The sequence below is a fragment of the Durio zibethinus genome, chromosome 1, assembly GCF_047325235.1.
Source record: "Durio zibethinus cultivar Kanyao isolate XHJ-2024 chromosome 1, ASM4732523v1, whole genome shotgun sequence".
NCBI lineage: Eukaryota > Viridiplantae > Streptophyta > Magnoliopsida > Malvales > Malvaceae > Durio > Durio zibethinus.
Genome location: NC_143162.1, coordinates 31,956,654 through 31,983,937, shown reverse-complemented (window position 1 = coordinate 31,983,937; position 27,284 = coordinate 31,956,654). Strand labels below are relative to the sequence as shown.

General features: G+C 33.8%; 4 protein-coding genes across 9 annotated transcripts; 2 read left to right on the top strand and 2 right to left on the bottom strand.

Annotated features, from left to right (window-relative positions):
• Window positions 1–4,424: 4,424 nt before the first annotated feature.
• On the bottom strand, window positions 4,425–10,965 carry LOC111312328 (biotin--protein ligase 2-like). 2 transcript variants are annotated; one of them, XM_022912495.2, is made up of 10 exons: window positions 10,794–10,965; window positions 10,440–10,710; window positions 10,279–10,340; window positions 9,985–10,133; window positions 9,368–9,488; window positions 8,796–8,951; window positions 8,500–8,545; window positions 7,710–7,776; window positions 6,903–7,055; window positions 4,425–4,649 (listed from the first exon to the last, which is right to left on the bottom strand). In XM_022912495.2, the coding sequence occupies exons 1-9, from the start codon at window positions 10,900–10,902 to the stop codon at window positions 6,918–6,920; spliced, it is 1,119 nt and encodes a 372-aa protein (XP_022768230.2). In that variant the 5' UTR covers window positions 10,903–10,965; the 3' UTR covers window positions 4,425–4,649; window positions 6,903–6,917. The 2 variants fall into 2 exon arrangements, with proteins under 2 accessions (XP_022768230.2, XP_022768231.2); XM_022912496.2 differs by having other exon boundaries at window positions 6,979–7,055; window positions 10,794–10,963.
• A 350-nt stretch (window positions 10,966–11,315) lies between these two features.
• Window positions 11,316–21,824, top strand: SDG37 (SET domain group 37). Of its 4 annotated transcripts, none has more exons than XM_022912492.2 (16): window positions 11,316–11,473; window positions 11,581–11,726; window positions 11,809–11,943; window positions 12,020–12,074; window positions 12,180–12,298; window positions 12,821–12,909; window positions 12,988–13,069; window positions 13,580–13,684; window positions 13,796–13,880; window positions 13,959–14,078; window positions 14,332–14,438; window positions 14,749–14,818; window positions 15,648–15,711; window positions 16,080–16,423; window positions 18,417–18,553; window positions 20,426–21,824. In XM_022912492.2, the coding sequence occupies exons 1-14, from the start codon at window positions 11,374–11,376 to the stop codon at window positions 16,237–16,239; spliced, it is 1,437 nt and encodes a 478-aa protein (XP_022768227.2). In that variant the 5' UTR covers window positions 11,316–11,373; the 3' UTR covers window positions 16,240–16,423; window positions 18,417–18,553; window positions 20,426–21,824. The 4 variants fall into 4 exon arrangements, with proteins under 4 accessions (XP_022768227.2, XP_022768226.2, XP_089621295.1 ...); XM_022912491.2 differs by having other exon boundaries at window positions 13,790–13,880; XM_089765169.1 differs by having other exon boundaries at window positions 13,790–13,880; window positions 20,687–21,134.
• On the bottom strand, window positions 16,543–22,470 carry PPK1 (putative protein kinase 1). Of its 2 annotated transcripts, none has more exons than XM_089765165.1 (6): window positions 22,077–22,470; window positions 21,454–21,780; window positions 20,234–21,204; window positions 19,401–19,601; window positions 17,896–18,057; window positions 16,543–17,534 (listed from the first exon to the last, which is right to left on the bottom strand). In XM_089765165.1, exons 1-6 carry the CDS (start codon window positions 22,228–22,230, stop codon window positions 16,965–16,967), a joined length of 2,385 nt encoding a protein of 794 aa, XP_089621291.1. In that variant the 5' UTR covers window positions 22,231–22,470; the 3' UTR covers window positions 16,543–16,964. The 2 variants fall into 2 exon arrangements, with proteins under 2 accessions (XP_089621291.1, XP_022768225.2); XM_022912490.2 differs by having other exon boundaries at window positions 16,790–17,534; window positions 20,234–21,273; window positions 22,077–22,466.
• Window positions 22,471–24,644: 2,174 nt separating this feature from the next.
• Window positions 24,645–26,644, top strand: LOC111311254 (uncharacterized). Its single transcript, XM_022910628.2, has 2 exons — window positions 24,645–25,565; window positions 25,871–26,644. Exons 1-2 carry the CDS (start codon window positions 24,872–24,874, stop codon window positions 26,497–26,499), a joined length of 1,323 nt encoding a protein of 440 aa, XP_022766363.2. The 5' UTR covers window positions 24,645–24,871; the 3' UTR covers window positions 26,500–26,644.
• Window positions 26,645–27,284: the final 640 nt, after the last annotated feature.

Below are 27,284 nucleotides of genomic sequence, written 5' to 3'. Positions count from 1 at the left end.
ATAGATCCAAATTATTATTTATTTTTAAACAGATGCAAGTTTATTAATATACTTTTTAATTTGATTAAATAATAATCAAAAGTTAAAAACCAAAAAATGAAAAAAAAATCTAATAAGCTTTGAAAAAAAATAGATAAATGAAGCCAAATATGTTCACGTGGCATTATGTCGAAATATTTTCTATCAACAAGTACTAATAATAGTAAATTAAAAGAAAGCTACAACATTCGCTAATTAAAATTAGTTCAACTGAAAATAAGTAATTTTTTTGTCAATAAATCTTCGATTTTCATGGAAAAAAACTTCAATAACAAAATTTTGAATGCCAAACCTTGAAAACAAAAGGTAAAAAAAAAAAAAAAAAGGTGAGGTTGAGATGTTGAATGATAATCACGAGAAATGATACGATGCATCTTGCATTTTTTTTAATTCATTATTATTAGTTGGTGGCTTTGGCGGTTTATGCTAATGCTATATTCCGATGCGAATCCAATCCAATCATGTTTTTTGACCAATGACCTAATTAAATGTTAATCATTCCTCTAATTATAACGCGTTTGTTGGAAGAATAAATAAACAAGGAAAATCTTTGCATGCGGATGCTCTATCGCACGCAAATTCATATTGGATATGGAGAGAGAAAAGAGAGATTAAAAAAAAAAAAAGTCTAATTTTTATAGGTAAAAAGGTGGGAGAATGGGGGCATCGACTCTCGATTTGGCTAATATGGTTATATTTGTGCCATTTCTTTTTTTTTTTTTATTTTATCATTATAGCCAAGTTGAAAGTGAACTTCTTGCCATGATTGTCTTTTTCTAAACGCTTTAATCATTTTAACTTATGCTTTTGTAGTGATAAAAAAGTAAAAAATTTCAGAATCAAGATTTATTTTAATTAATTTGTATAATTATTTTAAAAAAATAATATTTAAAATTTAAACTTTGATATGTATAATTTTTTATATTTTTTTAAAAAAATAATTAAAAAAGGGGTTAGATCATTCTAATTATTCAATGTCGCTTGGGTAAAAAAGAATTAGAATTTGCAAATGTGAACAAGCATATAGCTTGACATCCATGCATATCTTTTTGGTATCATTGAAACGAAGCAAGATAAAAAGTACGTTAAAAATGGTTGGATTAAAATTAAATCAATAATATTTTCAAGCTTTTAATTTAATGATTAAAAGCGTTTGAAAAAATATCAAAGATTTAATTTTGAATTAAAATTTTTTTTATTTGTACTAAAATTTTACTTATGATATAATAAAAAAAAATTGAATCAACAATGTGAATGGCATATTGGTGTTATGGTTACTAATATTGTAAATGCGAGTGGAACATTGGAGCATCTGTGTGTTTAAGTTGATGGTAGCCCATCTTTTCAATCCTATTCGATTCTTTCAACCTAATCTTTGGGTCCACCATGGGAGCTCACCATGTGATTGCCTAAAGAATGTTTTGACCGCTCTTGTCCCTTCAACAGCGGAAAAAAAAAAAAAAATCCGTTGGGTTTTGTGAGGCTCAAATTCTATGCTGACTTTCTCTCCTTCTCCATTCATTTTTTCCATTGGGTTTATATTCTTTTCCGTACGATTCAGAACATCATTAATCATCATACTGTTAAATTATTATTATGATAGTTAATTTCTTGACCCCATTATTATGATTCTTATAGAGAACATCAACTATAGGTTCTCCTTTCTTCTCTACAATCTTAGTATAGTAAAAATCTTACAATGATGAATTGTAAATATTAAAATTTAAATTTATTAAATTAAAAAATAAATATATAAATCAATTTAATTAAAAAAAGTATGCTAAAAGTTTTTCTTCTATAAAAACACCAATTGCAAACCAAAGGATGTTGATTAAAAGGGAAAAAAAGTTTTCAAACCCTACATTTAGGCATTAAGTGGCTATTTAAGAATCAAGATAGCTTAATTTTAACTCAAAATCTTATTTTATCAACAATTTGTTTTGCACCAACTTTTGGTGAATATGTTGAATTTTCATAGAGAAAACCCCACAGCCATAATTATTAAATGAGGATCATGTGCTTCCTTCAATTTTACAGCTGTTCAGAGAAGCAATAAATCCACAGATAAAAAATAAATAAATTAAAGTAAAATTAAAACGCATGAACTTTACAACTCATTTCGTTATCATCCTCCCTTCTGGAATAGAAGAAAAAAAGTTCAAAAAAAAATAAGGAAGTTATCCCTTTGAGCAGAAATAAGTACCATTTGTCACCGTCATGAATTACCCACATGAACTTTCGCTGTAAAGCATTTGTTTTGTTTTTCAATTGTCAGTTTTTCAACAGCAGCCAAGTATGACAATCACTAAACAATATTGACTGTAATGAACAGCAAACAAGTTCTATACAGCAAGACAAAATTTTGTTGATATTACATGATAAGTTTCATGCCATATAATCCTAATCCTAATCCTAATATATAGAAATGCTGGGTTAGACCTCATTTCATTACATGCAAGATGAGTTGGAGACAGACAAAAGTTGCAATGCTTAAGAGCTGATGTTGTTTTTTTCTTTATGGGTAAAAATTTGTAGGACCCTAAACTTGGGAATGAAATTGGAACCTAAAAAAAGGCTCTGGTGAATGGCAATACAACATATGATACAAGCTCTTTTGCAGCCTTCTGAGGATGACTAAACCTGAACATAATTCCATATTGATACTGTAATGGAGGGACAATTTTGCTGTATGGGCCCCCTAAAATGGTCTGGTGGTTGTGGCCTGCGAGTGATTTCATATCAAGTTGAATAGCTAAGACATTTTGTTTTGATATAAGAAACTCGTGTCCAGGCTGGGTTAGGAGGGGAGGGGGGGGGGGGGGGGGGACGGACGGGTGAGGTAACATATAGGCAAAGATGGGACAAGCAAACCTATGACCATAGGACAGACTCACGGACACTAAACCACTTAAAATAATCATGTCGTCCAGTGATCCTAGAGATAAAGCAAATAATAGAACTATTTATTCTCATCAACAAAAAGGCAGCAAGGAAGAGACCAATTTCTAACAAACTGATTGATTAGTTGGATATATATTTGAATTCAAAATTGCATAAGATTAGTACAAAAGTAGTTGTCGATTATTAAAATTTAAAAATTTAAATTACGGTAATTATTATATTTTTGGTTGTATTATTTTTATCACGATTATAAATATAACAAAGATCTTCATAGTTATTACAGTTATTACGATGATAAATTTTTTTAAAAATTTTATTTAATTTGTTACAAAATATAATAATTTTAATTATTATTATAAAATCTTTTATTTTATGATTTTTAAAGTAATTTATATCATATCATGTGTTTTATTTATTTAAGAAAAAATATTTATAGTAAAATATTCATAGTTAAAAAATTATTCATATGATAATTAAAAAATAACAAGAAATAAATAAACATGTGAAAAATAAATAATCATAAAGAATGATATATTTAATTATTTAATTATCGTACTCATCAAATTATTATCGAATTATATTATACATAAATCAAATAATAAATCATTAGATATTTATAAATTAAATAAAAACATTATTATTTATGGGCCAAGAGAATTATTTTTTATGGGCTTATAGTAAATCAAACTTGGTAACCTTCATGTTGTGGATAATCTTCAATAACAATAGCCTCTCAAGTTTACTTCTTCTACCTCTTAACTAAATTGCACAGACCCACACAACTTCTCATATCCTCACCTTGCATTCAATAATTTTTTCTCAAAACCTTCATTTTCATCCTCATCTCTTAGTTCTCTTTTATATATATATATATATGTGTGTGTGTGTTATTTGCTTATTTCTGTTAACCACAAGTTTCACTCTCATATTTTGTCTCTTATTTTAAGTCTTATCAACTCCTGTCTCTTTCTACTAATACACCATAATCCAATGCAATTTTAAACAAATTAAATCACGATAAATTTGAAAATTAAAATAAAAAGCAATTTAAGTGCTGAATTAATTACTTACTTTAAATTGTATATACTTAATTTTGATTGAAGTTGAATTTAAAAAAATTGATATTTTTGAAAGTTTAAGTTTTGTAGGATTTTTTTTCTTGATTTTGTAAATTGATGTTTATTTTTTTTTCTTGCAGTTTTTATTTTAAATTTTTAAATAAAATCAAATGATTTTTTTTTTTGAATTTTTGAATGAAAAACCGAATAACGAGTAATAATAGATCACTATTATCGCTATTCAACGTTACATCGTAATTTGCAACCACGATACATTTGCTATAAATGAGATTCAAATTCTTCTACTTTTTTCCTTCAATAACAATGACGGATGATGATGTAACCGTAAAATAACCGTTGTTATACCGCCATCCGAGTGCTATTTAAATCTTTGTTAAAATCTAACCTAAAAAATAAAAGAAAGCCTTGTGTAAGTTTGACCAAGATCTCATTCAATCAAAAATTAAAAACATTCAATCAAAAAAAAAAAAAAATCTTTTGGGTATTAGGACATAAGTTCTGAAGTAAAAATTTGATAGAGTATCCAGAGTTGCGCACATGTTAGAACACGACAATCTGCACCAGTGGAAGATGCCATGGAATGTTATTCATTCAAGTTTCCTTCTGACCAGTCCTTTGAAGAAGTCAAAACTGTGTTCACATGAGAGGCAATATTAAAATGACCGAGGAAATCATAAACAGTTTGAAGACGTGGTGTGAACTACTAGATCATGAATTTCATATGTGGAAAGCACACGGAAACTACCACTACCAATGAAATGGATGCCTTGGCAAGTGTTACATTCAAAGAATAAAGAGAAAGGGAATCTAAATGCTCTCAGGATGCAGCAAAACAAAGTATAATCTTTTCCAACTTATTAATTTAAAAATTAATAGCATTTAAATTGTGTAGTTAAAAGGTAATATTATCCTCTGGACTTCAAGGACAATGAATAGTTACAGATCTTGATATTTGATATTGAAGAACCAAGTAATATTATTTTTTATGACTAGTTTATTATACTTCTTAATATCAATATATATGTATAAGAGATATATTAATAAAAAAAATTATTATTCCAACAAACGTTTAAAAATAACATAACTTTTAAATTAGTAGTTGAATTACTAATTACACAAATTTTCAATGACAGATGAAATCTTTCTTATTTTTTTGATAGTTTAAATCGAAAATAGAAAGCAAACAAATCATTATTTTTTATTGGCATAAATCTATTGAATGACAGTTAAAAATTTATACAAACAAGAAAACAACTATCTTTTAAAAATGAAGAAAATTTTGAGATTGAAAATCATCTAACTTTTTAAAATAGTTTCCAATATAGTTTGTATTGAAAAATATTGCAAAACAATATAGACAATATAAGATAAAGATCTAGAATAATTAAAAGCAAAATATCATTAGTACAAGAAAAGTTGTAATTAGCTAAAAAAAGGGAAAAACATCAATAGTCATATGGTCGGAGAAAAACACATTTAATACTTGACTGAAGACAATATTGTTGAAAAAGCTAGAAAGCTAAAATCACATGATTGCGATTTAAAATGAATTACAAAACTCTTGATTTTACGGATTTTTGAATAATAATTAGTGGATGCAATAAAAAGATAAATAATAATGTGATTTTAACCTTTTGAATTGCAGTATACAAAATTAAATTATTAAGCCATAAAAAAAAATAGTTTGAGAGAACCAATTTAAATTTATTTAATCAAATATACATAATATTTAAGGGTTTCCATTTTTTTTCCGGGGGGGGGGGGATACTTTACTTTACGGTCTACCATTGAGAATGAAACTCATTCAAGAAATATACGCGCATACATGCATGCATTCTCTTATACATTTAGTTTATATTTGGCACATAATATTATTATAAGATATAATAAAATAATATTATAAATAAGATTAGATTAAATAATGTCACAAGATATGATAAAATAATATGATAAATAAAATTAAATTAAATAATATCATTTTATCTTATATTTGATGTGTACAAAAATTATAATAAGATAATTTATTTATTGATAAAAATTATCCTTCCTTAAAATTTATACAATTTGAATTATTAATGTAATTTGATATAATAAGATATATAAGTTTAATTTTTGTACTAAAAATAATCCTGCTTTTCCAAATAATTAAGTTATCCTATTGGCATAAAATATCTAATCCTTTCAATAATCCAATCTTTTTATTTAAGTGCATAACAAACACATGATAAGATTATTAGTATCTTATCCTTTAACTAATTATATGTGCCAAACATAGCCTTAATATTTTAAAACTTTCCAAATAAATGATTTTCTATGTTTAGAAGTTTAGTAATCCATGAATCTTTTAGATCAATCATAAGCCAAATCCTAAATTTTTGGTCGGTCATATTACTACTGCTGAATTTAGCATTAAAACCCTGGAAGCTAAAATGTGTTAGATGGTGGAGAGCCCACATGACATGCATACTTAACATTGGAAAGAGAGAAATTTTCATCTGGTTTTGCATTCTCTATTGGCCCATTTTGCAGGGCAGGGCCACAATTTGTGGACCATACAATGATCTTTGGACCATATATATGATGTTGGATAGTCAGAAATGTGCTCAAGTGATTTCTGTTGAACTTAAACCATTTATTAATAACTTCTTAGTTTCCAAAAAGGCAAGGGGCAAAATAATTTTTCATAATGTGGACTTTGTTTTGATTAATGAGATCAAATTTTAAAGGAAGCAGTTAAAGCTTAAAGAAAACACGTGTAGCGTTTTTGTAACTTTCTTTCCTTAACCGTTAATCTTTTGCTTTCTTTGTAGATGTTTTACAGGTGGTTAGATTAGACACAACCTATAAAATAAAAAGAACTGAATTCTGCACACTGTTAATTACCTAATGGAAATTTCTTCAAGCAGCAGGAGGAAGGGGGCAGTGGGGCTTTAGCAAGATAAACTGTAAAGCTAGATACCTGTTTCCATCAGGATGAAGTTCGCACACCTGATTGTCGTCACCAATAGCTAACAAATATCCTGAGGATGTTAAACCCTGCCAAAAAGAAGTGAATAATATTTTATACTTGTAAGATGCTCAATTTCAAGTTAGAACATCAAGAATACGAAATTATGGTCACTTCTTTAATATATTTATGGAATCGAAATTGCTACATAACACTAATTGAGATTTACATAAGAAGCTCCTTAAGTTACTACAAGATCATTGGCTATACCCTAATTTACCACAAGGGCAAAGACCAAAGGTGTAGAGAAGCAAACTGTAGTATGAACTCAAAAATGAAGATGGTCTTTCATGGCATTGTTTACTTTTACCAAAAAGACTTCTACATGAAATTTACTAAGTGGCAAATAAAAATGAAGTCTTGACTAGCTTTCTCCCCTACAACCATCACTAGCAAATATAAATTACAAAGAGAATAATATACATTGTTTCATTCATGCAGTTAATTGACAATTATTTACTCCAAGCTCACAACTACATATGCAACAACTATATAATCATGGAAACAGAAAATCTCCCATCATACAAAAAGAGACAGAAACTTCAAGTATGAACTTAGAAGATTTTTAATCATTTAGAAGGGCATTTTTTCTCTTTATGTCTGTACCCAAAATTAAGACACCTGCCTATCTAACAGAAGGCTTCGTCAGAAACTAATGCAGTAACCTTTTGAGTCTACCATACCTGGATTGTGACCACATTTTCCACAAATCTGTCCTCATTCTTTTCCTGTACAATAACTCTCTGCCCACTGCACAGCCGATTGAAAATAAAATCACATGCCTATAATAACTGATTTAGAGCATATACGCATGCCATAGATGTTAGAAAATTTTCACCATGATTCATTAAAATACAAAGCAGAGGCATAAGCTTAGTTGGGTTGCATCAATTAAGAAGTTTATGAACATAAAAGTTTGTACAAAAAAGATCAATACGCAAATAAACACAAAGACACAAATTTTTAATAGATTGTTCAAGTTGAATTGAATTATTGATCAACTACATGACATGAAGAAACTTCATCAGGCTTTTATTAATTTAATGCCACGGAAGAATAAGCACACCATATTTGTTTTCTCTGGACATGATGGCCATCCATTAAAACCACTTTCTAAAAGATTTCTCCATTTTATACATTTATAGACATTGGGATTCAAATAAGAACAACATAACATGGCCAACCCTCCCTGGCTTTGATGAATGTAAATGCGGACAAGCAAAAATTTTATTTGACTTCATATTAATGCAACCAAAGGCAATTGTCGTCAATAATAAAAGATTAAGGTTGATAAGCGCAACGGCACTAGCTTAAGTCCCTAAAAACAACATGGTAAAACAGCCAAAACCAATGCCACAATCATTGACTATAAGTAGCTCATAATCCCTTCTCATACATTATTAAACCCATAAAATTTCATAACAGATAATGTGCACATAAAGTGAAAAATGAAAATAATAAAAGAAAATTCACCTGTGAAGCCATGTTCTATAGTAAAGCTCCTCAAGTGTTTGAAATCCTGCATGTTATGTGACCCCGAAAGTAAATTTGGAGCCAATATTTGACAAGCTATAATTAATTGAGAAACAACTGTAGTAACAATTACCATTTTCCTAGCATTTCAGTTAACTACTGTCTGTTAGAAATTTATGGAAATAGTCTTATATTGGGTATAAAAATTACACATTTATAAGAGCAATCAATTCAACAGAGTAAATGGCATATTTTCGTACCAGGAGATTATGGAGAGAACCAAAAGATTTACTCACCTTGATTTATAAAAATGTCATAGAACATCTCAAATTTATTAAAGAAGGCAGCCATAATATCTTCTCTTCTAAATTCATTTGAAGTAGTAGACAGCTCTTTTAATACTGCATTCAAACATGTTGTTGGTTTCACATTACCAACATTCAAACCTATACCTGCATGATCATCCATTGATTTGTAAGCTTAATCATGCACATAAATTGTATAAATAAAATAAGGCAAGGAATATCCTATTTTCGATTAAAAAATGCACTTAAATAGATCAATGGTCTACCCATCCTGAAGCAAAAATCTTCCCAGGAGGAGAAGATGCTAACGGAAATGCATTTAAAAATGAAAGGGCATAACAGAACTACTGGAGGTGGAACTGGAAGTCAATATATTTTTGAAATTATGGGCATCTTCAAAGATCAAAAATTAACTTTTTAAGAAATTTTGAGGGTTACATTCGTCAAGTTTATAATTAGTCAGTGGCTCTGCCACTGGATCTAGGGACATGAAAACACAGACTGAAACATAAATTGTCAGACTGAATTTGCTTATTGGCACCAAAAGGAATGAGTCTTTTTACCAGAACTGACATTGAACTTCTTTGATTTATATGTTGAGGTGCAGAGAATGCCTCCAACTTTAAGGCCCTTTAAGTACAGATCATTGGGCCACTTGATCCTAACATCAAGAGATGGGAAGCCCTGAAACCATTTTTTGAAAAAGAAGTCTATGAAATCTAAACTTCAGGATCATGCTGAAGACTAATGTGCCATATAATAATGCTAAATGATCTGAATTTTCAAAGAACAGCAATAAACCCGAGGTAAATAACAGTTACCTAGTTGCAAAGCATGATAACAGCAATTACGGTTCTGTGATTTAGCTTTACTAGGTACTATTAAAAAATTGTGCTCCATAGTTTAAACCTTTGAACTTGAAGTTGATGCCTAGCAATTGTGGACTAAATATCCTTTTCATTCAGTGGCATTCATCTTCTAAAATCACAGCCTTTAATATGCCTAATGAAATGAACTTTAAAGGTCCAAACATCACCTATTGTTTTCTACACTTTAAGAAGCTAACCTAACAAATTTCTTTAGCCCCAAAAAAATAGCCAGAAAGTCAGTGCCTCCTTCATTCCCTTTCTAAGTGAAAATATATCCATATAGGCAGAAAAGAGAAAGAAGAAAGGCTTACATTTCGATTACAAACATCCTTTATGGCCTCCGTCACAGCGAGAGACACCACATATTGTACCAAAGGCACAATTTTTCCATCCTCCATTTGCAATGTAAACGAAAACATAAGGCATCCCCTTGGAGACTCCCACGCATTGTTCGACCGACCTGCAAATTCTCCAAACATATACAAAATCATATTAATTGAAAACATAAAAATAACTTAAACGCAAGATTCAATTTTTAACTATTCAAAAATATTATTTACAGCTGTTTTTAAGTTTGTTGAAGTAATAACCAAACCGAACCTTACCTCGCCCTTTAAACTGAACATCACCTACACAAACTGCACCAATTGGAAGCTCACAAAAATTACTGTTCAAAAGCAAAAAATAAACTTTAGCATTCAAAAAATAACAAAAAACTTCAACTAAATTTATTTTTTCTTTTTTGGCCAATAAATCGTTTGCTTACTGAGAAACGATGTCGTGCGTAGAGGATAACCGCGGGGACCAAATAAGAAACCGACCGAATCGGTTAGTCGAGAGTGAATTAATAAACAAATCGACATCAAAAGCCTCTTCACCGAATTGGAAATTACTAATCTCCGACCGTAAAAGATTTGAAACTTCGCCGCCGTCTGGAAGCTTAAGAGCGTTGCTGATTTTCAATGATTTAGCACTTTCGGTTTCGGCAGATGATTTGCCGCATAAAAATAGTGTACAAGTCGAGCTCTTATCCATGGCTGAAAAAAATAAAATAAAGGAAAAAGGTCAATACGTAAGGATTAAAGGTGAGATTAAGCCTTTAACAGAGAAAGAAAATTACCCGAGGATGCGACGCAGAAAGAAAGGCTTGAGGGGATGGGATTGTGAAGGGAGAGAAATGGGGGGTAAATGTGAGGGTAAAGGAAATGGAAGCAGCTGCCTACTAACATGCGAGATAAGCGTTTGGCGAAGCCAATTGGGAGACTGGTTGTTCAACGACAATTTTGACTGCCGTTAGGCAGTAATGAAGGGAAGTTATTCTTACGGGAACACTCGAGGAATTGGCATCACATACGTCACTGAGACCGTAGATTTTAGTCATGGATTGATGACTTGTAAAATTCGGCCGACATGTGACTGTGACGCTAATTTTGAATCAGGTTCGTGAATTGGCCGCCCAGGCTCGCAATCCCCAACTGTTAGGTGGGTTTAGGTATCTCGTTTTAAAAGGTGGGCTGGGCCGGGCTTAGATTAAGATTTTCATTTCCATGACCATGCTTTTCAAATTTTTATATCCAAACGGTGCCGTATAGAGTTCTATGTCTCCACCTTTTAACTCTCGTCTAACAAATTCATCTTCTTCATCATTGGTTGAAAGGCAAAAGCAAAAGCTTCCAGAGCTTACTATTACTTGCTTGTTCATGGAGGAATTGCAGACTTCTCTTCGAGCTCATGGCTTAACCGTTTCAAGCCTCCCCGATAAAGGCCGATCTCTGTTCGCCACCAAGGATTTCTATCCAGGTTTTCTTTCGGTTTGATCAATTAATCTCTCGATAGCCTGCGAAATGTAATCTCTTTTTTAAATGATTCCTTGTTTGTTTTCATGAAAATGAAACTTTAATTTGTAGGAGAAATAATTATTATCCAAGAGCCGTACGTTTGCGTGCCAAACAACTCCTTAACCGAATCAAGGTGCGATGGATGTTTCAGCAAAAGCAATCTCAAGAAGTGCTCGGCTTGTCAGGTTGTTTGGTTTTGCGGGAGCACTTGCCAGGTATACTATGTTTGAACTCAATTAGTTGAATTTCTCATCAAATCAATTGAAAAAGCATTGATTGGTTAATGACCTATTACAGAAGCTGGAATGGAAGTTGCATCGACTGGAGTGCCAGGCGCTTGCTAAGCTTAACAAGGAAAGGAGAAAGTCTGTTACGCCCACAATCCGAATGATGGTGAAGCTTTACCTTAGGGGAAAGTTGCAAAATGAGAATGTAATGAGGCTGGTTATTGTTGTTTCATATGTGAAAATTTTGTGCCGAATTATTAAAAATTGCTTGCAATTTCCAGGTCATCCCTGTTACTGCAATAGACAATTACAATTTGGTGGAGGCTTTGGTTTCTCGTATCCTTTCTTTCTCTTTGGATTCAGTCCATTTTGGTATAATACCTTTTCTGATGTTATAATCCTGCTGTTCAACTATTTTCTTTACCCTTAAATTGAGGAAAGACATGTCGGATATAGATGAGAAGCAGCTAGTGTTATATGCACAGATGGCCAACCTTGTTAAGTTGATTCTTGAGCGCCCTGACATCGACATAAAAGAGATTGCTGAAAACTTTTCCAAGGTCCTTTTTTTAGCCATTTCAAGCTACTAATTTCTTATTTTATTATTTGTGAAGCATAATCACTTGAAACACTTTAAATTTTGGAATGGTTGTCCTTCGTCCCTCTAAGAAAGAAATTAATGAAGGTTATTTCTAGGTACTATGGGAGAAGGCTAACATTTCTTCCATGCGATCTTTTGCTATTTTATTATTAAAATCTCTTCTCTTAAATTTCAAAACAACAGGAAGAGTGCAAGCTTCTGTTGGAAACCCGAGGGTTACTTAAAACATTTCGCAGAAAGGATCAAGGTTGTCTAAGTTGTGTTGTAATAAGATGGATATTCAATCCAAAAGTTCATGCAAAAATACAAATGGCCTAAATAAGCAGTCCGGGAATTTAATACAGTGTAATATACCGTTTCTTTTAAATTATTCTTTGCATGTAGATAGTCTCTCTTTATTTGACCAAAGTGAGGAATCTTAACAAGATCTGTCTAAAATGGATATGCATATGTTCTTATCTACTAATTCTGAAAACGGCAGTTTGCATGTAATGCACATAGCATTTGCGACAGTGAATTGAGACCCCTAGGGACAGGACTGTATCCTGTTGTTTCCATCATCAACCACAGGTAATAATGCTTATAGATTCGTGCGGTATGATATCCATCCTTGTGGTCTTGATTTACTAAATAATCATCATGCTGTAGCTGTTTGCCAAATGCTGTCTTGGTATTTGAGGGAAGGTTGGCTGTGGTACGTGCTGTACAACATATACCGAAAAATTCTGAGGTGAGAATTATTGCAGATTTGTTCTTTCCGGTTATGTGAAGTGATGTTAGGCTTTGTTTTTCTCTGTGTTTATTACTGGATCATACCGGAGCTAAACCATCAATGGAATTTCTGGCTGTTATCTTGCCGAAGCTTTATTTTGTATAGGGCTAGAATACTCGCTCAAGAAAGAAAAATGTTTCTAGATGTTCAACAGCAAGTTTTTTCAGCTTTTAGCCTTGTAATATATTGGGGAAAAATATAGTAATTGTCCTATTAAATTTTTCATGAAGTCTTTTTTTTGCTCTTTCTCTAGTATTCCTTTGTTCTTTGTCTTTGAAAACTATAACTGAAGCTTAAAACAGCTTTGAGCTAAATACCAGTCTCATAACAAAGCAACAGAGAGGAATTTACTAGAGAATATTGAAGTTTCAATTAACCAGTCACATTCCTGAGATATTATTAGAATAATCCTTTGATATATCTGTTTTTGCAACTGAATGTGCTATTCATTTTCTTATATTTCCTAAGGTATCGATCAGTTATGTAGAGACTGCTGCAAGTACCATTACTCGGCAAAACACTCTCAAAGAACAATACCTTTTCACTTGTTCATGTACCCGCTGTATCAAAGTGGTACTTGCACCATTGAATTTTTTTATTCTTTTCCCATGTAACCCTGTTGCATTTGAAGTGGAATTTTTTATTCACTGATTAACCAGTGGTTGTATTCTGCTGAAGGGTCAGTACGATGATATCCAAGAAAGTGCAATTCTGGAAGGTTATCGGTGCAGGGACAATAGATGCAGTGGGTTCTTGCTTAGAGAATCTGGTATGTGATTATACAGAATTTAAGTCAGTCAAATGACCTAAACAAGATTTTTACACATTTTGAAGTTTGGATATGCAGATGACAAAGGATTTGTCTGCCAACAGTGTGGCCTCATTAGAAACAAGGAAGAGATAAGAAAGATAGCAAGTGATATCAAAGCTTTGTCGGACACGGCTCTTAAGTCTACTTCCTCTGGCAGTATGCTTCTCTACTTTTCTCTATCTAGGAACTAATCATCTTTGGCAGTAATTCAATTTAATATAGTTGAACATAATTTTGAAGTTGGTTGCTTGTTATGGTATTTTAATTTTTTAATCTTTCTCCACTGCCACGGTTTGAGTAAATAATTTTCTCCTTGGTGAATTAATGTCATCTGGGAACGATATCAATTTGCATTCATTAAAAAAAAAAAATATCGAGAATGAAATTTGATTCTTAACTTGAAGTGCAGATCTTCAGGAAGCCATTATTTTGTATAAAAGTATCGAGAAACTCCAGAAAGAAGTGTGCCATCCTTTTTCAATCAGTTTAATGCCAATACGGGAAAAACTTCTTGAGGTACTTCCTTGAGTCAAGTTCATACATCTGAGTAGAATGCAGCTTGAAGAAACTTAATTTAAAGATGATTCAATTTTGTATGATATAGCAGCAGAATTCTTACTGGTGATTTATATTTTATCATCTTTCCCAATGTCTTTATGTTCATATCAATATATATTCTTTTCTTGGTACTTCTGATCTGTTGAACGGCTAAATTTCATGTTTCCTCATCTGTCAAACATCTTTTGGTAAAATAACTTTGGTTTGTTTGCAATTAAAATTGAGTAAACTTGTGATTCTGCTAAAATTTAATCAATTGATTCTTCAGATATTAATGCAGCTGGAGGAGTGGAAAGAAGCTTTGGCAGTTTGCAGATTAACCATTCCAGTGTATGAAAGTATGTCATGTTTCAACTTGAACTTTGACAAGAAACAAATTAAAGATCTACTTAATTGTTATCACTTTTCTCACTTGTCATGGTAGTAGGAGTGGGAAGAGGCAAGAAAGTTTAATTTCTCTTCCTCTAACTTATAGCATAAGGCAGATGCATCAAGTTTCTTTTTCTTTTCTTTTTATTTAATCTTTCTCTAATATTCCATGAGTTTAGCAACCCAATTTAGTGGTTTTAATCCCTAGGAATAACCTAAAAGTGCATTTCTAATCCTGCTTCAGACCTGTGAGATTTTCAATTTAGCCTGAAAACTTCAGTAGAAGTTTTGATAAAGCTGGTTGAGTCTTGGATTAGTGTACCTTAAAGATAGGTAAAGTATAATGGTCCTGAGTAGGGATGTAAATGATTCATTAGTATTCACAAGCTACTCGAGTTTAATTTGAATAAAATTTGAATTCGGCTCAGTTATTATCGAGTCGAGCTCCAATTCGAGTAACTCGACTTATCAATTGAGCTGAGTTCGAATATTTTTATACGCAGCTTCAGTAGCTTGCGAGCTTAATCGAGCTTTATATTTTAATATATTTTAATTAATAAAATATCTTGAACTTGAGCTCCAGCTCAAGCACAAATAATCGAGTTTTTATCGAATATAAGAATTGAGCTTATTTTTTCATATTAATCGAGCCTAATCAAGCGAACTCAAGTAGCTCAATTTCTATTTCAAGTGAGCTCGAGCTTAATGCTATATCGGCTCGAACTCAAATGATTACACCCCTAGTCTTGCGTCGAGAAATTACTGGCATTCTGACCTTACCTTTCTGTTTCATTTCAGGGGTCTATCCAGGATTTCATCCTTTGCTAGGATTACAATACTACAGTTGTGGAAAACTTGAGTGGTTAGAAATTTCTTGCCCTTGTTATTTTACTTCATTCTCTGGTGCACTTCTTTCTTCCCTTTGCTTGAACCTGGAAAACTTTAATTAGAGGTCGTTTAGAGGAAAATATCCATTATTTTCATTGTAACATGTAGGTCGAGGCTTCCTTTGAGCTAATGGTAAAATGTACTGAACGGTTTTGTTGTTCATCTTTAACGGGTCAATAAGTGGGCATGACCTGCGTTCATGACCTTTTTGTTTATGAAAGTTCAATCAGGGATGTTTGAATCATGAAATGACATCTTCACAAAACCTCAACATCCCTTTCATATGATTTGATAGTTTTAATCTGTTTTGAATCAAAACAACTTCAATATTAATCATGACAGGTTGCTTGGGGAGACAGATGATGCTATCAAATCATTCACCAAGGCCATTGATGTACTGCGAATCACTCATGGTACAAATACTCTATTTATGAAAGAACTCTTGATGAAGTTGGAGGAAGCTCGCTCTGAAGCTTCTTTCAAGCTTTCGTTTAGGGAGTAGCAGATTCCTGGCAACTGAAGCGGCATTGTCTTGAATGTGAAGCATACAAGCTGCATCTGACAATGCCTCAATTTTCCGGTTCAATAGTGAGAAGCCATGAATTTGGTTTCTCTCAAGCTCGTTGGAGATTTTTCAGCTTCAATGAGAAAGGATCATGTATTCACTGCAAAATCTGTATCCGAAGGTACTTGACTGTCGTTTTATACAAATATATTTTTACTATTTAGGATTGATGATTTTCATTTTTAGAGCATGAAATTCAAATTTTGAGAAAATTGAGAAAGGGAGGATTAATTTTATAGGATGAAATAAAATTATTTTATTTCATATATTTGAAAATTAAATTTAGAAGATGACATGTTCATTTCTAAATATGTATTAACGGCCTATTTTGTAAGTTGCAACGATCTAGTCAAGAATTTGAAAACTGTTCGTCACAAATCATGAACATACTCAGCGAACAGTTGAATTGAGACAATTGGACTGCCAAAATCAATTCAAGAAAAAAAAAAAAAAAGGAAGATTGTTAGGCAGACACCTTCATGAACTCACTGAAGGATAATGTTTCATCTATCTAAGAATATAATACCACAATGTTACTTTTACATGTTATTACAAAGGGCGGGAAATGAGCTTGATTTGGCATAATTTCTCGTAGGCCAAACAAACCATCCAATAGTAGCAAAAGTTGCTCTGGCAAGCATACTCCCCATCTTTACCAACTCTCACCCTGACTTGCTTAGATGTTCCTGGAGCTGACAGCAAAGCTTTGACATTTGAGAGAGCAACTTGCATTGCTGTTCTTGCGATGTTAGTGACTGGGATGTTACATGTGGCATTGGGTCTCTAAGTAGTTGATTGAGCTTAGAGCATAGCATCAAAGCGTCCTGATTATTAGAACATGCTTCAGCTATAAGTTGAAGCAGTTGACAGCTTTGGTCTTGAGACAAAGATGGCTGGGGAGGGACTGGGGGAACTAGAAAAGGGTGTTTAAGTAGCTGAGGAATCCTCCACCTCTCCTTGCGGTCCCATGCAAGACATTTCTTCATGAGATCAAGCAGCCAGGGGTTAGAAACTGGTCCATACGTTATCTCATGGTTTGGATCTGTTATAACTTTAAACTTGGACCAGAATGTCTTGTACTCAGCAAAAGGGGTCCTCCCATAAACCATTTGGTAAAGTATGCATCCAAGGGACCAAATATCTGAAGGTCGGCCACATTTTATAGTATTTCCATTTGCATCACTTTCGTTGCACATGAATGCCTCAGGAGACATGTAACTCAGAGTACCCACCTGTAGTGGTAGAATACAAAAAAAAAAAAAAAAAAGCTTTAGGAGTTCTCTGGCTGATTGGGTCTAAATCATTTTAGGTACAAGAGATGTTATAAAAGCATTAAAATGACAGACCCAAAACATCAAGCACTTTTGTTGACCTAGTGATCAACCACTTCAGATAAATTGAGATATTCTTACAACATGTTGCTATAGACCATATATAAATAGCAGTATCTATCCGATAATAATAAATGTAAGTAAAAGTGCATTCATCATCATTATCTTGCATGATATAATCAAATTTCTAACCGATAAGAATAGTAAATTTGAATAACAAAAGTGAAATTAAAAGTTGGAGAGAACAATAAGTAATGACTACCTGTGCATCCCTTTGGATGTTGGTTGTGTCGCTCATTATGGCTTTGGCAATACCAAAATCAATAAGTTTTAGGGAACCTTTTACAAGAAGGAAATTAGCTGGCTTCAGGTCGGAATGTACAATACGTTCCTCATGTATAGTGTTGACAGCTTGAAGAATTTGCTGCAAATTGCTTCAACAAACTAATGAATATTCTGCTTTTTTGCATAATATTAATATATAAGATGACCCTGAATGGCACACAATTCTAAACAAGGAAACATCAACTATCCCTGCTTTCTATAAAAAGAAAGTCAAAATCAACTCACTAAAGAAGATATAAAAAGCATGCAACTTTCCCTAGTGGCAGAAACAGAAGTCTCAAAAGAATCGTTAGGAACATGCGGATAAGAACATAAATACATAAAGTACAAAGACTTTGCTTTCATTTTTCTGCATATAGCGAAATAATAATTGGAGAAAAAAGTCAATATTTTTCTTAGAGTGACACAATGGGTGGTTTGCTTCATTATGACCTGCAGGTCACTAGTTCAAGTTGCCAAAACAGCCACAACTAAAAGCAAGGATAAGGTGCATAGATCTAACCCTCCCAAGAGGCCTCATGCGCCGTCCCCAGACCCTGCTATGCAGGGGCTCTATGCACTACATGTCCCTACAAGTAAAACTTTTTTTCCTCTTCATTTCTTTCTTTACAGCATTTAATAGTTTTTCTCATGAGGAAGTGCGTTATGTTATTTATAAGCAGCATGATTCAAAATACTCATGGATGCAAGAAAACACCATCACTGGTAGCACTTAAACATGTTTGGGCCGACTAGAGCTGTTGAACTAGAGCTTTGCAACAAGTGCTATCATGTTGAAATTTCTTTAAAAAATTAAATATATCTATGCATGTTTAAAGACTATCAATTTTGTCTATCAGCTCATCATTGCAACTCCTTTTTATAAATTCAAATTTAGAGGTTCTAAACGTTAGCCTGCAAAAGCACATTTTAGTTTTTACAAAAGCTAAAAGTTGTTTTCCAAAATCCTTATTTGATCCAACTTCAGCTTTCTGGAGTATTTGCTACTGCAAAAGCTGGGAAAAAACATCGCCTTATGGCATGTGTGTCTTTGTGTGTATGTTTTTAGAAAAAAGCTCAAACATAGAAGGGGAGAATAAAAAAGGAGAGAACACTTTATGCCCAAAATATAAGAAGATAAAGAAATGGATTAACATATTGAAGTGAAAGATAAATACAAATAAGTAGAACACAAAGAGAAGGAAACAAGTCAAATAACCAGAGTTTCCTCCATAAAATATAAAATTTTTAGCCTCAATTAAATGAAGGAATATTTATTTAGGTGGACTGTCGCTAGAATCCCAGCATGAACAAGTAGAACTATCAAGTTTCAAATTAACTTAAAAGATGTTAATGAATGCTCTCAGAAGATTAAAGCATACAATGTGAAAAAGTTCAATATCTTTAGCAACAAAGGTTCAAGGTAAGGGATAGCTTTAGAACCTGCCAGTAAAACCGAAGCCAGTTCTCATCTATGGTCTGACTGGAGCTATACATTTCTTTCCATTTTTGGGATAGCATGTGAGCCAAATCAATTTCTCCATATTCAAGTACCATGTATAGATAGCCATCATCCTTAACTCTGCCATCTTTATTTGAGATGCACCCGTTCATGACTTCTTGGAGCAGGTTCTTATCTGTCACCTAATATCAAGAAAGACTAATAAATAATCCTCACAAATTGCTTCAGGTTAAATTCTATCAACAAGAAAGCTGATAAATAAAATCAAAGTTCAAGTCACTTATCATAATAAAATGATAACCATTCTTGCCAAATAAGATCTTATTTTTTACATGCATTGTGCTATGAGGAGTTTTCTTATGTTCACTATGGAGCACTTGACAGTGACATTTTGTGTGCATATCTTTGCATCATCATGAAATTTAAGTGCTATAAAATTATCTCAGCGGTAACAGACCCCCTCCCAGGCCCCCGCATTTGTGGAACCATTGCAAATTAACAACTCCAATGATCATAAAATTTTCCAAACAGTCATGCCTGCAGAAAAAAAGACATGGTTAAATTCCACAGCATATCAACTGGTCACTTAGTCCCACAAAATCACTACACCACCATCATATACATAGTTAAAGCCCTATTGGAAGCATTTTAATTTAAAATGAAAATTTTGAATAATTTGATTGTATATAACAGCAAATCCATTAAATGATTGCCTGTCGATTTGTATTGTTGCTGAACAAGCTGGAATTATCAAAAAGAGTAAACCTTTTTGTATTTCGGAAGTTAACATGTTCCTATGGGTGAAAGGGAGTACCTCATAGTCTATTAACTGGATAATGTTGTTCTTTCCCTTCAACCTGTTTAAATATTCAATTTCCTGGCAAAACCCATATGCAGTAGCATAGTCACGACCTTTGAGTTTGATTTTCTTAAGTGCATATATTTTACAATCTGATGAAATGACTTTGTGGACCTCGCTGCTTCCTCCACTGCCTATCTTTCCAAGCCTTTGATACAGCTTTCCATTCACTTTGAAGAACAAGTCAGGATCATAATTCCGCTTATGAGGTGCTGATGATCCTCTACTACCTGTAACATATGACTGCTTCTCTGCTTTGGAAGGTTCTAACTTTACATCTGAAGTTACATCTTTTGGCACTGGAGCCTGAGATTGTATATTAGTGACATCACCTGCAAAATCTTGCCCTTTGATTGACTTAGCATACTGAGGACAAGGATCCTTTGAAAGTTCATTTTCATTTGCCAGGCTTACTTCTTGCTTTCTGGACAAGTCAAATTCCTTAGCCTCGACTTGGGCATCATTGCCAGAGGTAGAAGCCCGTGCTGCAAGAGCTGTCCGATCAACTAGCAATTTTTTCATTTCCTTAGTTGAAGGAAATGGTTGCTGCAATATATCTCCTTGATTTCCATGTTGAGGATTCGCTTCAACATCTCCCAGGGGTTCTTTTGCCACGTGAGAACCTCCTTGATTAGAACAAGAGCAATAAGTTGTCAGGCTAAGTATTGGAGCTGAACTTGAATGGATAGATGTTGTGGTAGCACATGATGACCCCACAACTGAAGATTGTGTAAGAGGTTGTCCTAAGAAGTTTCTTAACTGATGTATCTGATCTTGAATAACTGTATTTCTTTTAGCCAATGAAGAGATCCCACCGTCAGACTTCAAACTGATTTCAGATTTTGTGTTCTGAAAATGTCGGTGCTTTGACTCATTATTGACAACAGTTGATGCCTCTACTTGATTAAATGCATCCCATTCCATTTCTGTCAAGGCAAGTGAACCCATATGAGATAATAAGTTCTCCAATCCAGTGGCCATTCCATCATCGGCCCCTGCAGATTCATTAAAAGGGAAGAGGAAATACATCGGGAAGCATACTGACAAATTCAGGAACTACAGATAACCAGCTTTAGTTCAACTATTTTGTCACAATGTAGCAAAGTATGGTGGCAAAGAATAGCCAAGGAAAACATAAATTAGCAATTTAGAGGGAGCATTGTAAAACATATTACCCTGGGAAGTGACGTTGTGAGCAGTTAAAAACTGAACCTTTCTCTGACCATCAACATTTTGAGATTCTACATCCTGCAAAGGGATGGGATTATTCTCCCTTTTATCATCAAGGGTTTTCGTGATAGTTCCGGTGATGGAAGGTGGAGTAATTGATGCATCTTCTTGAGACTCCCGAGCAACAATTTTTTCCTTGAGTGGCTGACTATGACTCAATGGAACACAATCCCTAGACTTGTTAGTATCAGCATTGGCACCCACATTTCTAGAAGCTGCGCGCTGGGACACCACCATTCGTCTAGGCATTATACCATTCGTCTGAATTGTACCTGGAAACCCTCAAAATTTCCAAAATAAATTTACGTTTGAATAACTCAATTCGATTCATTAGCTAACAAAATTCATCCAATAAATTATGATTTTATTAATTGACATAAAAAAAAAAAAAAAGAACTAACATAGCTTAATTGAGATAAATATAAACCCTAAATAGGTTAAAATAAATTATCCAACAAAATTAACAGAAAAACCCTAACAGCAACTAAAATTAAATACTAACCAAGTAAAAGTTAGTGTTTTGGCTGAAGAATACTAAATTTGAAGAGGTAAGAGAGATGAGGTGTACCGAGAGAGCGATGGCGCTTGAAGGCGGCTTGGACATCACGGATGAAGCCGGGAGGGGAGGAAGATGACGATGTGGAGGATGAGGTATCCTGATTGGGGATCGGACGGACCAGATTGGCCGGTGGTGGGACCGGAAGGTTAGCCTCCCTGTCCATGGCCGGATCTCAACGGCATTTCCGGTCTATGGTGAGAAGAGCCAGTTTCGGTTGAAAAAAAGGAAGAAGAATTAAAAAAACCATTGGGTAGAAATGGAAGGAACATAGACTCAATCGGGTGAGACTAGGGTTATCGTCGTGTTGTCGTCCATGAGAAGGAAAAATGTGTTCAGAGGGGAGTAACTTGGTACTGAGTGGACGAGTGAAAGTTTTCGAACTTTGAATGACTCATTGGCGCTCTCCTTTTTTTTTTCCTCTTTTTTTAATAAAAAAAAATCATTGGACGGGGAATTTGGGCCTTTTTTAGTTAGAAGCCTATGAAGAAGTTAAACTGGCCTTCTGTCTGATAATTTTTGTCCTGATAAAGCAGGAGACCGAAGACATTACTCACTATAAGGAAATGAATGTCCAAATCCTTATGGGCCATGCCCAAGAACATGGTCTTACATACTTTCGTTCGATGGTTCATAGTATGTTTCTCTTTCTTTTTTTCCTTTCAGTCATTTTTTACATAAGATTCACCGAATCTAACTGTTCTTTACCATTCGGGTCAAATGCCCAATTGCTTTTTTGCAATAAATTTAGGAAGCATTAATTTTGACGGCCCGTAATCGATAGACCACAACCAAATGGTCACCTGGCGTTTGCATTAGTATACATTGCTTACATTTGTATTTAGATAATTTTTTTTTTAATAATTGAGGTTGTCAAAAATTGAAATGAATCACTGAAAATAATAGTCCGTAGTAATAGATTAATTATTGACTAAATAGATAAACTTTTTATATTTGTAAAATGAATTTATTATCGAAATAAATAACGCTATAAAAATCTGTGATAGATTAGTAGCCATTTCTTTGTGAAGGTGATAGCAACAACCTTGCTTTTAGCTTTGATGTGATCATTTAGCTTCATTCCCACAAAATTCAAGAAAAGCAAACCAGCTAAATTGACTTGTGATTTTTTTTTTTATGCGTGTGTGGATAACCTATAACATTGTGATAAAAACAAGTTTTGTTAGTTATCTAAGGACTACTTGGGATTCAAATTGAGCTTAAAAGGACTATAATTTTCAAGTGGGACATGATTGTATCTGAGGCCTTAACAAGCTTGATCAGATGTTCGAAATTTGAACACAAGTTAAAAGACAAAAGTTTTTCATTCTTAATGTACACACCCAACAGAACAAAGCATCAACACTTTGCCTTCTCAGCCAAAAATGTAAACCAAAATGCTTCCCTAACGTTGATGAACAGCCAATTCTGGGTAAAATAGGATCTCCCAAGTTTGAGTTGTGGTTACTCTGAATCTTAACTTTCACCCTTCTCTCCAACGGTTACTCTCAATGTTTGTTTGCGCTTTTTTTTTAATAAGCTTTTGTGGCATCTGAACTTGTTGCCTTTTAAGTGCTGAATTTTTGAAAAGCAGTGGCAGCAGACGTGTGATTAGTTCCTCACAATTTTGTTTAGTTAATATAAAAATGTGTAAGGAACTTATTCTTTGGGTTAATAAAAGTAGTGTTAAAGCTTTATTCCAGGGCAACTGTGGTATAATTTTGAGGCAAAAGGAATCAAGCAGCTTTTTGCCATGAGAGGGGCCATAATTGTGTAATTAGTAAGTTTACTCTGTTGCACTCAGCCCCAAATATCCCACACCTTGGGCGATCTTCACCACCACCAGCAGCCTACAGCCAGCATCTGAACCCATCTGCAAATTTCTCTGCAATCTGCATTGTTTTCTCAAACAACGGGAAGGAAAGAAAAAAGTAGTGCAATTTGTTCACACTATTTGAAATTTGAATATAAATAAATTCCTCAGTATAAAGAAATAGTAACCATTAAATTTCATGATCAAATTTCATGACATCTGAATTTGATTTAATTTTATATTAATTTATTTGTTAAATTATATGTTTGATTGTAATTTTTCACCTTAACCAAGTAATCCAATCTTAATATGAACTTAATTTCTAAGTATTTATGTGTGAAGTAAAATGTGTCAAAAGTCTCAACTTATAAAAACTCATCCAATCTGATTCAATCCAAGCTTGAAAATCATCTGAAAGTCAAAAACTGAAATAACTTAATTTCTACCATACCTGACCAATCCTGTTGCCAACTGTTTATTGTAAGCTGCTGAAAATTGGAATGCAACATTTTTTTCCTTGTTGGTAGCGTGCTGTGTATACTGTATGGTAGTACTTACCATTTTTTCTTTTTTCCTTAATAATTACTTAAGCATTTTCCTACCTATACATTTCCTCGTATTAGGGATTTTTACACCGGAAAACAAAGGCATTCCTATTTCAGTAATTTAATGTTGGGACCCACTTTTTCTTTCTTGTCAGATGATCCAAGTATCTACAGTAAAAATCAACGGCTTATAGTTGCCAAGAGCAGTCTATATAGCTATGCATAGAGAGAGAGAGAGAGAGCAATTAATTTATATATCTTAGCTAAAGTCAGTAGGCACCTAAGAGGCATCTCTGCAGCTCCCTTCCCACCTGTTTCAGCTTCATGTCTCTAAAGGCAGTCTATCTGAGATTCCGATGCATAAACTGAAATAAAAACAAAAAAAAAAAAAAAGAATCATCATTTTGTCTAGCTCAACTAATTTTTCAGAGTTGTAGATCTCCTTGGAAATGGCTGGACCTACTCACCAAAAAAAACCAACCAAGGAAACTTACCAAAACCAAAAGAAGCGGCCTCAGAAGAATGACAAACCACCCTCTTGGGCAATTGTCAAAGGCCTTTTCTTTGGTAAACATCTCCAACCACAACAAGAGCAACAGCAGCAGCAACGACAGCAACAACATCAGCAGCAACAAAATCAAGAGCAACAGAAACAACAGAAGCAGCAGGAGAAGAAGAAGCAAAAGCAACAACAACCAGCACAAGTGATGGAAGAAACAGGCAAGAAATGCAAGAAAATGAGGTGTTCAGGTTCATTATGTAGCAACACAAAGGTCATGCACAGGCCTGAAACAGCTTCCCCTGAAGTCCACAAGAAAAGGGCATCACTTGGTTCATCAAGTAACAATGATGCTTCCAGCAGATCCATGAAAGCTCCTCTGCATGAACTCAATGGAGTTGTTTCTTCTACTAATTCTTCACTTTCTGTATCTTCAGCATCAGCCTCTTCCGTTGGTGGGTCTTTTAGAGGAATGCCATTTAGGAGATTCTCTGGCTGTTACGAGTGCCGAATGGTTGTTGATCCTGTTCTAGGAATAGCCAGAGATCCTTCCTTGAGGGGTAGCATTTGTTCCTGTCCTGAATGCGGTGAGATCTTCATGAAAGCTGAAGATTTGGAGCTTCATCAAGCTGTTAGGCATGCAGGTAATCCACTCCCTTGACATCTTATCCTTCCCTGACTTAGAACTTAAACCTCTTTATTTTATCGTTTATCTATAATCTTTACAGCTTTTAAACTGATTCCATCTCAGCATTAATTTTTTAGTTCATATCTCTGTTTTTTCTTTTAAGAAAGTTCACTTGTCTATCGGTCCTTTTTCTCTTTCATTTTCTTTGCTTTTTCTTTTCCGGTAAGTTCTAGCTCAATTTCCTTTAACAAATTAATTATGAATATATGTATACCATTATAAATATCATGATTTTTCTGTCTCCTGGCATATAAATAACAGTATCTGAACTGGGTCCTGAGGACACGAGCAAGAACATAGTAGAAATCATATTCCAGTCAAGCTGGTTAAAGAAACAAACACCCATCTGCCAAATCGATCGCATCCTTAAAGTCCACAATACCCCCAAAACCATCTCTAAATTCGAAGAATACCGTGATTCCATCAAATCCAAAGCAACCAAGCTACCCAAGAAGCACCCACGTTGCATAGCAGACGGCAATGAGCTCCTCAGGTTTCACTGCACCACTTTTGCATGTTCACTTGGCCTCAAAGGGTCCTCCAACTTGTGCAACTCAATCCCAAACTGCAATGTATGTAGCATTATAAAAAATGGTTTCAAGGTGGCTCAAGAACTCACTGGAGGTTCTAATGGAAAAGGAATCCTAACAACAGCAACCAGTGGCAAAGCTCATGACAAGGCGGCTGGAGTAGAAGAAGGGAATGACAAGAGGGCAATGCTTGTTTGCAGGGTGATTGCTGGGAGAGTGAAGAAGAGCATGGAGGGTGGCATGGAGGATTACGACTCAGTGGCTGGTGCTGCTGGGGTCTACTCCAATTTGGATGAGTTGTATGTGTTTAATCCTAAGGCTATCTTGCCTTGTTTTGTTGTTATCTATAGAGGATTTTAGTGGGGTTTGAACTATAAACTTTCGGATGGAAGGGAAGATTTTTCTTGTTTCGAATAATCAATTTGTGTAGCAAAATTAAATCGTTGATTTGCTTACTAAATAATTATTACTAACATGTTGAGATTTTTTGGGGCGAATGCTTTTGATCCACGTGAGGGAGGAGATTGCAGTCATCGATTGGAGGGCGTTGTGGGTCAACAATTGAACAATAAATTTTGTGGGGTTTTGATTTTAATTAGCGACATGATTTCCCAACCCAATACATGGCATTAATTGTACATTGGAAAACACTAACGCATTCGATTAATGAATTCTGAACATTGAATATTGTTTACGTCTTTGTTTTCTTTTTCTTCAAAAAAAAAAAAAATTGAACCTAGGTGATTAAAAAGAGGGAGAATATGGTAGGCCGAGTAGAAAATAGAACTTTCTCTTGTGGCACTACAATAAAGGGTTAACGTAAAAGTCTTTCTATGTTTCAGTCATTTGTTGACTATCATTCATAAATTTACAAATTTAAGGTGAAGTTTTTGACTGAACATTCATTAAAAAAAATTTGTCAAGTTTCAGGCTTATTTGAAAGCCCAAAGGTTTCCACAAACCATATAGTGTTGAAGTGCCGTTTTGGCATTTTAATATGGTGATCTCATCACGTTTTTAAATGCACATTAAGATGTTCATGGTTTGAGCTTGATGAGACACAGATCCAAATTTATTATTTATAATCATATATCATGTTAATTTGGTCCTTTTTTCCATCATGTTATACTCGTGCAAGTGAACCA